Source organism: Entelurus aequoreus, linkage group LG19 (assembly GCF_033978785.1).
Source record: "Entelurus aequoreus isolate RoL-2023_Sb linkage group LG19, RoL_Eaeq_v1.1, whole genome shotgun sequence".
Taxonomy (NCBI): Eukaryota; Metazoa; Chordata; class Actinopteri; order Syngnathiformes; family Syngnathidae; genus Entelurus; species Entelurus aequoreus.
Genome location: NC_084749.1, coordinates 30,536,059 through 30,548,208, shown reverse-complemented (window position 1 = coordinate 30,548,208; position 12,150 = coordinate 30,536,059). Strand labels below are relative to the sequence as shown.

The following is a 12,150-nucleotide window of genomic DNA, read 5'->3' as shown; positions in this document are numbered from 1 at the left end:
GAGTATAAGTCGCATTTTGGGGAAATGTATTTGATAAAATCCAACACCAAGAATAGACATTTGAAAGGCAATTTAAAATAAATAAAGAATAGTGAACAACAGGCTGAATAAGTGTACGTTATATGACGCATAAATAACCAACTGAGAACCTGCCTGGTATGTTAACGTAACATATTATGGTAAGAGTCATTCAAATAATTATAACATATAGAACATGCTATACGTTTACCAAACAATCTGTCACTCCTAATCGCTAAATCCGATGAAATCTTATACGTCTAGTCTCTTACGTGAATGAGCTAAATAATATTAATTGATATTTTACGGTATTGTGTTAATAATTTCACACATAAGTCACTCCTGAGTATAAGTCGCACCCCCGGCCAAACTATGAAAAAAACGGACTTATAGTCCGAAAAATACGGTATATATCTATTTTATTACATGTTGTAATGTAAATTCTGGTCTATAAGTCGCTACTTTTTTCCTAGGATCTGAACATAGCGACCTATAAACCTATAAAGTTAGTAGATTATGTCATTATGTGTTATTGTTTGTGCTATGGCATCCTCTTTTAGACAAGTTCGCTCAGTTGCTGCATTGCCTTTCTGTTTAGTCTGAGCTATGAACCTACCGGAAGTGCAGTTGCCATTCGGTCTTAGTGTTTCTACTCATACGAATTCTTCATTTATCACTCCAAGACACGTTTGTAAGTTGTACAGTATAACTAAATACATTTTTACTTACTAAACCAACCCATGTGTGATGTCTGTAGGAGTGTTTTTATGCATATTTGTACATGCTATGGTAATGTAATGAAGCTAGTGTCATTAGCACTAGTTACTATGGGAAAACGTGTACAAGTGCCTTTGTTAGTATTATTAACTTACAATGGCATTCTTTTTGTGTTGTCTCAGTTTCGTAAATAGAAACCAAAATGTCATTGTGGACTTATTGCGTCTGTTAAGCTGATTGTAGAGCTAGCTTCCGCAGCTCATAGGTCCATGAGAATGAACACTGTTTTGTTTGCTTAGCCGTTTTACTGCCGTGTAACAGGCACTGTTTGGAAACAATTACGGTATGTAAATAAACACTAACAAAATGTTTCTGTGTAAATAACTAATTTCACTACGACTTAGAGTTGGGCTAAAATATGGGAACATTTTGTTTTTCCTTTAAAACTGAATGGGTGCGGCTTGTATCCCAGTGAGCTCTACAGTCCAGAAAATAGGGTATAAGTCATCGGTGACACTCCATTTATGTAGTTACTAGCTAATGCTAACAAGCCAACGCTAAAGCTCATGTGTTCGCGTTCTCTGCGGGAGACAAACACTGGCATTTATTATTTATATATTGTTATTTGCAGTTGAAATGGACCAAAAGGAATCACCTGATCCTCATGAATTTGATAATTTACTGAGAGGACGACTTTCTGGTTGTTAGACATTGCAGTCAAAAGCCTGACTTTTTATGAACAATTTGGTAAATATTTTTAAAAAACTCATATCGTTTTGTATACGATTGCTTCGTATTTCATTTACTTACTTTTTAGTAAAATAACTCTTACCAAATATTGTCTGTTTATTTACATGGTATCAGTGTGGAAATATACTAAACCACTTCTCCATACGTCATCAGTCTGATTTGTATAAACTACCCCGAACTGTGAAAAGCGGTGGAAACACAAATCACACCCTTTTACAAGAACCTATAGCTCCAGGAACTAGAGGTTCAAAGAACATAAAGTTCCTGAACTGTTGGTGGAAAAGTGCTTTACAGCACTCACCATAATGAATACATTTACAGTGATCAGTATTGGTATCGGCCATTCTCACGGCCATTCCTATTGATGAAATATTATTTTATATCATTTTAGATGACAATGTGTTTTACGCACATATATTAAAACATGTTTTGTAATTAAATGCTATGAAATAAAAAGCATTCCTCATAGCACAGCACAAAAATCTCTTCTTCAGGCCACAAACTAGTTACAATCAACAGTGCCTCTGCTGGTTGAAACCAAGTTGTGTACTTAATTTTGCCTAATTTGCTTCAAAACTTGATTAACAATAAATTACCCACAAGACAGAATCCTTAACTATCAATTAGTTGACTAATCAATTGTACCCATCCCAAATGCAACCCCCCATGCTGATCTTACCATTCATGAGCGCATAAGTGAGGATCATGACGGAGTTGTTGAAGTATCGGTTCTCCTCTTTGACCACACTGAGCGTCGCTTTCTTTTCCTGCTCTGACGACTCTCGAGATGTGATGCCAGATGACAGGTAGATGACAACCATGTCTGTGGCTAACGGGGGGCGAGAACACAAACGTCAGATAGAGCAGTAGACTTTACCCGGTAAACAATCACTAGATTAATTCCCTTACTGCTGCTTTGCCTGCTGAGGCTGCTGGTGTTTCGGAGAAGTTGGAAAGCCCTTTGGAAGCCTGCTGCATGCTGCGTGGTGCTATCGGATACTTTGATGTTGGAGATGAAGGTGCTCATCTTCCTCTTTGTCTCGCTGGTGGCCGGAGAGAGCAAACTCTTGTAGCACTGGTCAAGGGAGCAGGAGCGAACCATCTCTGCTACTGACAGAATGGAAATCTGGACAGGAATGAGGACGGTGTTGTGAGATGAACTTGAATGTTTTTGACCTTTTAAGTATGGTTCAATAAAAAGTAACTTTTCATACCTTGTCATGTTCATCTATTGCATTAAGGATAACCAGAGCCGAGTCCCTGGCAATTTGCAGTTGAGTTTCTGTTGCAGACGCTCCGTGATCCACCATCACAACAATATGTTTGGACTGGGGCCGCACTGCAGACACGTACACAGGCCTGTAGGAGAAGACACAAATCCACACAGCCAGATCAGACCAATTACAGATGTTCTGTTCCCACTGTTGCAATGTTCAACTGTATAATTTTTTTTTACTTTTTAAAATGTATTTTGTGACCTTCTGTTAAAGTATAACCACAAATCCTGAAAATAAAAGGGGTTTTATTTGATGTAACATATACTCAAATAGCCATGGCATATTAGCATCACAGTATGCATGAACTGTATTCATACCGGTACAAAGTCAGTATTTAGCAGAGGTGGAAGTACGTCAATGTATTGCAAGTCTCAAATTAATCTGAAGTCTTTAATCCCAAATCCACGTCAAGTCTCAAGACAAGACAGGTCAAGTAAAAATCACCTACTTGGTATTTTCGAGTCCTTCCAAGTCATCCTGTTAAGTTGTTACTGGTGTTAGAATAATACGTCACTTATCTAAACCATGATTCATTTACTACATTTAACAACGGTATCTAATGCATTAACATGTTATGTCATTTGTAATTATAATTCATCCAGAGTGATAAAGCTGTAAGTGACAATTCTTATTGCTCTTGCTCTAACCCAGTGGTTCTCAAACTTTTTTTGTCATCCCCCACTTTGGACAAGGGGGAGTTTTCAAGCCCCACCTGCCCCCATCGCCCCAACAGAACGCTAATGCCAAGCTTAACATTTTCAAATTTATTGAACATCAAGTAACATCAAGTTGTATACATTCAAATTTAATAACATAAAATAACATCAAGTTCAATAATAAATAAAATAACTGTGCAGCTGTGGTATAACTTGCATCAAGTTCAATATCAAATAAAATAACTTGCATCAAGTTCAATAATAAATAAAACAAAAGTGTTATAACTTGCATCAAGTTCAATAATAAATCAAAAAAAGTGTTATAACTTGCATCAAGTTCAATAATAAATCAAAAAAAGTGTTATAACTTGCATCAAGTTCAATAATAAATCAAAAAAAGTGTTATAACTTGCATCAAGTTCAATAATAAATCAAAAAAAGTGTTATAACTTGCATCAAGTTCATTAATAAATCAAATAAAAGTGTTATAACTTGCATCAAGTTCAATAATAAATCAAATAAAAGTGTTATAACTTGCATCAAGTTCAATAATAAATCAAATAAAAGTGTTATAACTTGCATCAAGTTCAATAATAAATCAAATAAAAGTGTTATAACTTGCATCAAGTTCAATAATAAATCAAATAAAAGTGTTATAACTTGCATCAAGTTCAATAATAAATCAAATAAAAGTGTTATAACTTGCATCAAGCTCAATAATAAATCAAATAACTTGCATCAAGTTCAATAATAAATAAAAATAAAAGTGCCACTTTGCAATCTTTGCAAAAAAAAAGGAGCTAATGCATTTGGCAAGACAGGGAAAGTGAACATGAGTTTTACAGTACTCCAGCATTAGTGGCTGCAATGAGCCTGTTTTGCACTGCACAGCTTTTCAAATCGGGGTTGCAGGCTTGACACTGCCACTGTTAAAACCTCATTGAGTTCGGGGCTGAGCTGCCTTGACGCGAGTGCTTCCCGGTGAATGACACAGTGTGTCCAATGCAAATTTGGCGCAACCCTCTTTATTAGAGCCTGCAGCCCGTTTCTTGACTTTGCCATGGTCTGTGCGCCATCAGAGCAAAAGCCCACAGTTTTCCCATTTAATGTCGTGTTCTTTGAGGAAACTGTCCATTATCTTTAACAGCTCATCAGCAGTGGCTCTATTTTTTATGTATTTGCAAAACAGCAAATCCTCGCGCAGTGACTCGCCATTCACAAAGCTTCCGCTTAGCCCCGCCCCCATTAGTTACTGTTGCTATGTCTGTCAAACTTTCGCTCCTACCTAGAAATTTAAAGCCTACAGGAAAAATAAGTAATTTACATTTATTTATATAGCGGATTTCACAGACAGAATCACAAAGTGATTTACAGTATGTATAGAAAATGAAAGCATAGTAAAAAAAAAAATCTAAGAATATAATTGAAAAAAAAAAAAAATTAAAGTGAAATTTCCTCCCGTTCCTCGCGCCCCACCTGTCATGTCTCTATTCCCCACTAGTGGGGCGCGCCCCACACTTTGAGAAACGCTGCTCTAACCTGTTGGTTAAAGTGAAGGCATGGATGTGAGAGTCATTACACACAAGCCTTTCCTCACTGACCGTTGAACATAAATATTAGGGTGCGAAACAGGTAATTAAAATACTCACTCAAGGACTATTTCTATACAGGGAAACAAAGAACAGCATATATGTCAACAATAAACACATAACTTTAGCAATTATTCACAAAAGGAAATGTTCTTACAACACTACAGCCAAGCACCGACATACAAAACAAGTACGCACTGACCTATTTGTTTCAGTTTCCCGTCATCCTTTGGGTCGCAATATGTGCAGTATAACGTTTTGTTTAATGAAGTGTTTATTGTTAGCTATTGTTTATAAATTCCCCCAAAATAAAGCAGTAGTTAGGGCCTGATTCACTAAGATCCGAAATACCACGCGCTAAACAGCTTGTGCAAATAAAAGTGTGTGTGCTATAAGTGGATGTATTGCGTGTGATCTACTTACACTGCGTGTGCAATTGAAAAGTGGTGCAGACCGCCCTATTTAAATGAAGATTCTGTGTGCATACGGGGCTTTTTACTGGGCTTTTACTTACTCAAATGTAAGAAACTGCACCATGAAACACATCTTTTCATGTAGGAGATGTATTATAGTAATATATTTCCTAAATTATAGTGCTCCCAAAACGATGAGTGTCGATTCATCACATTGCGCAAGCTGTTAGATATATTTGCATCTTCTCCCCTCATTGTGGGTGTTTTGATTCTCCGCATATATTCTGCATAATAATGAAGTCAGAGACACAAAAAGGGTAGCACGCCTTATATTCTGGTCACTTAACAGACCACAATCCACTTTGCACACGTTTAGTAGATCAGATTTGAGTGTGGTATCAGGTTTGCACGTGTTTTAGTACAGGCAAACCTTTAGTAAATCAGGCCCTTAATGTGTTTTTACTTACCTTTATTTTGTGTTGTCAATTGCTCGCCTGTTTTCAACGTCGAGTTAATGCCAAATGGGATTGCAAAGGACTTTCTTACTGGAGTGAGTGCACACTGGCTATAGCAAAGGACTTTCTTACTGGAGTGAGTGCACACTGGCTATAAGCACATTAATGTTGCATGTGATATTTGACATTGATTCGTGGGCACAGGGTTGGGCGATTATGCTGCAATGCAAACTTGTTACATGGGCAAGATATTCAGTATCATATCCAGTTTGTAAATTACAGCCGGAGACACATTTGCTGAACGCTTTCACCTAATCTCTCAAGTATAATGACGTTGTACGTTTGTAATGCCTAAGTCCGAGTCAAGTCCCAAGTCAGTGATGTTAAAGTCGAGTTGCAAGTCTTTGATGATATTGTCGAGTCTAATGTCATCAATTTTACGACTCGAGTCTGACTCCTCCACACCTCTGGTATATAGAATGTACATTTAATAAAATAGTCACAGTTTTAATCGTCTACCATGACAATACATTTGTGCAATATTTATAATATGGTTTGATTTTGTTTGTTGCTCTTTGTGCACATAGCAGCTGGGTGGGGGCCAAAGGATCTGAGAAGCTGGAGGTGGTAAGCTTCAGCGTGTGTGGTCTTTGTGGACAATAACACAGAAGGCGGACTCACAAAGCCTTATTCACACTCAAAGCAAGCCAAGGAACGCAATTTCACTCGTAGATGTGTGCCAGTACACCAGCTCGAACACAAAACCAAAACCAAAATGCATGATTAGAAATTGTAAATGCTAAGTTTTTCTTGCAAGTAAGTGTGAAAAACACATATGAGGGGATATGAGGAGAAATGAAAGAGACGTCTTTCAGTGGTACTCAAATAAAACCCACAACAGTGGAAGTGTGAAATTCCAGCGGGCCTTAGTGGTACTGTGCCACATTCCTGCCAAGGACATGTGTGGTCAAGGAGCAAGCCGCCAACATGCTGTCTGAGCCCCCCCACGGCAACTGGCAAAGGTGAATGGGTGAGGATGACAAGAAGGAGGGCTGTTGGGTGATGGAAGAGGAGCACAGCGTGAGGAAGGTGTGTAGTGAGGATGGCAGAGGATTGGATGAGGAAGGGCAATTTGGATGGGAAGAACTGAAGGGTGATGAGATGTGGAAGGTGAAGAGTATTGACAATAGCATAGAGTGAGATATTGTAGTTAGGATGGCAGATTACCAGGCAGTTTTTTCTCAAAATTCGGATTATGGACCAGATTCAGACCATGAGCCACTCTTATCAAGACCTGCTTCCATCTTTTATTCAAAGGCAATACTACGGATTTCAGTATCGATCCAATACAAATGTAGTAACAGGGGCAGTTTTGGTCATATCAATACTGATACTAATACTTCAAATTTTATAGAACATCAAATTATTTAATTTTTGATCACAATTATAATCATAGAACAACACAGGATGGTGGTGTAACAATATCAATTCAATATTTAAATTAATTCCTACTATTTTGTTCTTATTTTAAAAGTGTCTTGACTACAGGGACATATTTGCTGAGTTTGTAAATAATAACAAAAATGACAAAAGATTCTGTCAAATTTGCGGGACACAACTAGAATGTGTCATCAATACGCATTATTACAATATAACGATAGTATTAAAAGCACTATCGTCGGCCAAATTGATATCATTTGTATCGTATTGCATCTACGGGTGAAACTACACATTTTTTTATATCGTATAAAGAGTGTATTCTAGCAATTAGATTTACAAGGTGAAACTAACAGGACATTGGCGCTTAACATACAAGTCAAGATATTTCAAGCCTTCTTTTGATATCATTTTAATGATTATGGTTTACAGCTTATGAAAACCTCGAATTGAAAAGCTCATACAATTTGGGGTTTTCAAAAACTGAAAACCATAATCATCAGAATTATAACTAAATAAAGGCTTGGCATATATCACTTTTTGAGTATTGAGTTTATCACATATTAGTTTCACATTTGAAGTTGAATTTCTGAAGTGAATGAAGTTTTGCACGATATTCAAATGTTTTTGGATATTGTATATATGTATATGGCAGCACGGTGGCACAGGGGTTAGTGCATGTGCCTCACAATACGAAGGTCCTGAGTTCAATCCTGGGCTTGGGATCTTTCTGTGTGGAGTTTGCATGTTCTCCCCGTGACTGCGTGGGTTCCCTCCGGGTATTCCGGCTTCCTCCCACCTCCAAAAACATGCACCTGGGGATAGGTTGATTGGCAACACTAAAAATTGGCCCTAGTGTGTGAACGTGAGTGTGGCGACTTGTACAGGGTGTACCCCGCCTTCCGCCCGAATGCAGCTGAGATAGGCTCCAGCACCCCACCGCAACCCCGAAAAGGACAAGCTGTAGAAAATGGATGGATGGATGGATGGGTATATATGTATATTGCGCAACCCTATCCTCCTCCCGCTACGCTGCATCAATTGCAGTGCCACTGAGTGAGACAGTGACGCTTCCATGTTTAACTCCACCGAGGCTGCAGTCCTTTACACAGTGAAAGGAGTTTTGACCATAGTTAATTTCAAACTGCCAAGACCGCCATTAAAAATTGAACTTGTTAAATTTTTGGGGCAGTTTTCGGGGTTTATGGCAGATGAGTGATGGATGACAATACTTTGCGTGCGGCGTTAACACGGTCGAGCCGCTATTAACTGCCATCCAAACCGGCAATGTGTGAATGGCCTCTTTAGGTCAGTTAAATTCTTACTATTATTTGTGTTACCTCTTTTAGGCTTGAATTCTTAATTAAAAATAATGTTTCCCATTTTACATAATTTTGATCCAATTAGCCAACAGGCTCTTATACTTGTCAACCCTTCGACTCCCTTATTTCAACGCCCAATTCACCTAGGTTTTGGAGTTTGGGTAATCAACGCTACCGCAATTTGACCCAATTAAACTTTGAGACCCACTAGCCTAACGTTTGCCAAACAAGTGATACTACAGACAAAAGCTTTAATGGGGAAGACTGAAAAGAGTTTGAGTTGTACCTGCTGCGATGTTCGTAACTTCCTTTACACTGGAATTTGTGGGCCGGGAAGACCGTGAAAATGCCCTCCTCGGAGCTGAAGTACTGCCACTTGATGCCTGGGTTGGACTTGAGGTTGTCTGCCAACACTGCAGAAAGAATATAAGGAGGAATTTGGGAGTGACAATTCCACATTGTAAAAGACACATTCATTGTTGTATATGTTAATGACAACAGATGACATTTACTAGCAATTGGACATTATGTACAGGTGAGACTCAAAAAATTTGAATATTCTATAATGTTCATTCATGCCAGCAATTCAACTTCAAATGTGAAACTAATATGTAATGTAAACTCATTCAATGCAAAGTAAGATATGTCAAGCTTTTATTTGTTCTATTCTTGATGATCATGGTTTACAGTTTTTGAAAACTTCACATTTTCTGAGCTTTTCAATTTGAGATTTTCATTAAGCTATAAGCCATAATCATCAACATTTCATCAAAAGAAGGCTTGAAATATCTTGGGTTGTATGTTATGATGAGCCTATGTCATATACAGTGAAACCTCGATTCACAAACGCTTGTTTGTGTCCTTTTCAGTTAACGAACGTGTACTTTGAGGCTCGCGGTACTTCTGACGAGTTGATTTCCACAATTGTTGTACCTGTGTCAGCCTGTCTTAGAGATCACTGTGCGCGATCAGAAATGTTTTAAACGTGTCAAAACTCGTCACAGTCTTGCTGTATAGCTTCAGGTTGCTTAACAACCGCTTTAGCTAGCGTTTTAGCTAGTTTCGAGGATTTTATTAGCGAAGGGGGCTTTGTTCCGCAACAAGTCTTTAATTACAACGAAGGAGAAGCCACTACCGGGACTCAAACCAATGAAGGATCACCACACACTGCTAGTTTGTACTAATGCCAGCGGTGACTATGTGAAGCCACTGCTCGATTATCACTCCGAAACTCCAAGACACTAGGACAATTATTTTTGGTTTTGAAAATCTCTGTGGAAAGTCAACTTTAAAAACACATATTTCCCTCACCCGGACGCGGGTCACCAGGGTAACCGGGGCCCCCCTCTGGAACCAGGCCGAGATGTGGGTCTTAATTGGAGAGCGCTTGGTGGCCGGGCCAGGCAGGGCCCTTGGCAGTCCGATCCTCAGCTCCAGAAGCTAGCTCTTGGGACGTGGACCGTGACCTCGCTGTGGGGGAAAGGCGCCTGAGCTTGTGCACGAGGTGGAGAAGTTCCGGCTCGATCTAGTCGGACTCACTTTGACACACAGCAAGGGCTCTGGAACCAGTCCTCTCGGGAGGGGCTGGACCCTATTTCACTCTGGCATTGCAAGAAGTGAGAAGCGACGGGCTGCGGTGGCAATCCTTGTTGCCCCTCGGCTTAGAGCCTGTATGTTGGCGTTTAACGCGATAGACCAGAGGGTAGCTTCCCTCCGCCTTCGGGTGGGGGGACGGGTCCTGACTGTTAGGACGGGTCCTGACTGTTGTTTGTGCTTACACACCAAACAGCAGCTCAGAGTACTCTCCCTTTTTGGATTCCCTCGAGGGAGTACTGGAGAATGCTCCCTCAGGTGATTCACTTGTTCTGCTGGGTGAATTCACATTGGCAACGACAGTGAAACCTGGAGAGGCGTGATTGGGAAATACGGTCGCCTGGATTTGAACCCGGGTGGTGCTTGGTTATTGGACTTTTGTGCTCATCACAGACTCTCCATAACGAACACCATGTTCAAATATAAGTGTGTCCATATGTGCACTTGGCACCAGGACACCCAAGGCCGCAGTTTGATGATCGACTTTGTAGTTGTGTCATCAGACTTGCGGTTTCATGTTTTGAACACCCGGGTGAAGAGAGGGGCAGAAATTTCTACCGATCACCACCTGGTGGTGAGTTGACTCCAATGGTGGGGGAGGATGCCGGTCAGACCTAGCAGGCCTAAACACATTGTGAGAGTCTGCTGGGAATGTCTGGCAGAGTCTCCCAACAGAGAGAGTTTCAATTCCCACATCCGGTAGAACTTTGAACCTGTCACAACCTGGCCCACTCGGACATTGAGTCCGAGTGGGCCATGGAGCTGTGGCCGCCAGGTGGTTGGTGCCTGTGGCGGTAATCCCAGAACCCGCCACAGGATTACGCCGGGTTGAAGAAGAAGTCCTATTGGGTCCTTTTGGCTCATGGGACTCCAGATGCAGTGGACAGGTACCAACAGGCCAAGTGGCGCCCAGCTTTGGCGGTCGCAGAGGCAAAAACTTGGACATAGGAGAAGTTTGGCAAAGCCGTGGAAAACGACTTCCGGACGGCTTTGAAGCGATTCTGAACCACAATCCTCCGCCTCAGGAGGGGGAAGCAGTGCACTGTCAACAATGTATAGGGTAGGGATGGTGTGTTACTGACCTCGACTCAGGACGTTGTGGATCGGTGGAGGGAATACTTTGAAAACCTCCTCAATCCCACCTACACATCTTCCTATGAGGAAGCAGTGCCTGGGCAATCTTTGGTGGGCTCTCCTATTACTGGGGCTGGGGTTGCCGAGGTAGTTAAAAAACTCCTCGTTGGCAGGGCCCCGGGGTTGGAAGAGATCTGCCCGGAGTTCCTTAAGGCTCTGGATGCTTGACAAGACTCTGCAGCATTGTGTGGACATCGGGGGCGGTGCCTTCAGATTGGCAGACCGAGGTGGTGGTTTCTCTCTTTAAGAATGGGAACCGAAGGGTGTGTTTTAACTATCGTAGGATCACACTCCTCAGCCTTTCCGGTAATGTGTAATGGAGAGGAGGCTACGCTGGTAGTCGAACCTTGGATTCAGGAGGACCAGTGTGGTTTTTCGTCCTCGTTGTGTAACAGTGGACCAGCTCTATACTCTCGACAGAGTGTTTTGAGGGTGCATGGGAGTTTTCCCAACCAGTCTACATGTGCTTTGTGGACTTGGAGAAGGCCTTCGGCCGTGTCCCTCGGGAAGTCCTGTGCTAAGAGAGTATGGGGTTTCAGACCGTCTGATTGTGGCAGTCCCTTCCCTGTATGATCTGTGTCAGAGCTTGGTCCGCATTGCCAGCAGTAAGTCGGATCCATTTCCAGTGAGGGTTGGACTCCGCCAGGGCTGCCCTCTGTCACCAATTCGGTTCATAACTTTTATGGACAGAATTTTTAAGTGCAGTCACAGCGTTCTTCTTTCGTGTATCGTCTTCATATGTCCATCTTCGTGTCGTGTAGCCACTCCCTCGTCTCAGGTCCCACTTGG

At 41.1% G+C, this 12,150-nt stretch overlaps 1 protein-coding gene across 1 annotated transcript in view; it reads right to left on the bottom strand.

The window, feature by feature from the left end:
- Positions 1-12,150, bottom strand: part of cachd1 (cache domain containing 1) — a 173,686-nt gene that overhangs the window by 49,480 nt on the left and 112,056 nt on the right. The window contains exons 5-8 of the mRNA XM_062028262.1: positions 8,921-9,047; positions 2,700-2,844; positions 2,395-2,611; positions 2,165-2,314 (exon numbers count right to left, since the gene is read on the bottom strand). Of these exons, the coding sequence (XP_061884246.1) occupies positions 2,165-2,314; positions 2,395-2,611; positions 2,700-2,844; positions 8,921-9,047 (639 nt within the window). The remainder of the gene's footprint in view (positions 1-2,164; positions 2,315-2,394; positions 2,612-2,699; positions 2,845-8,920; positions 9,048-12,150) is intronic.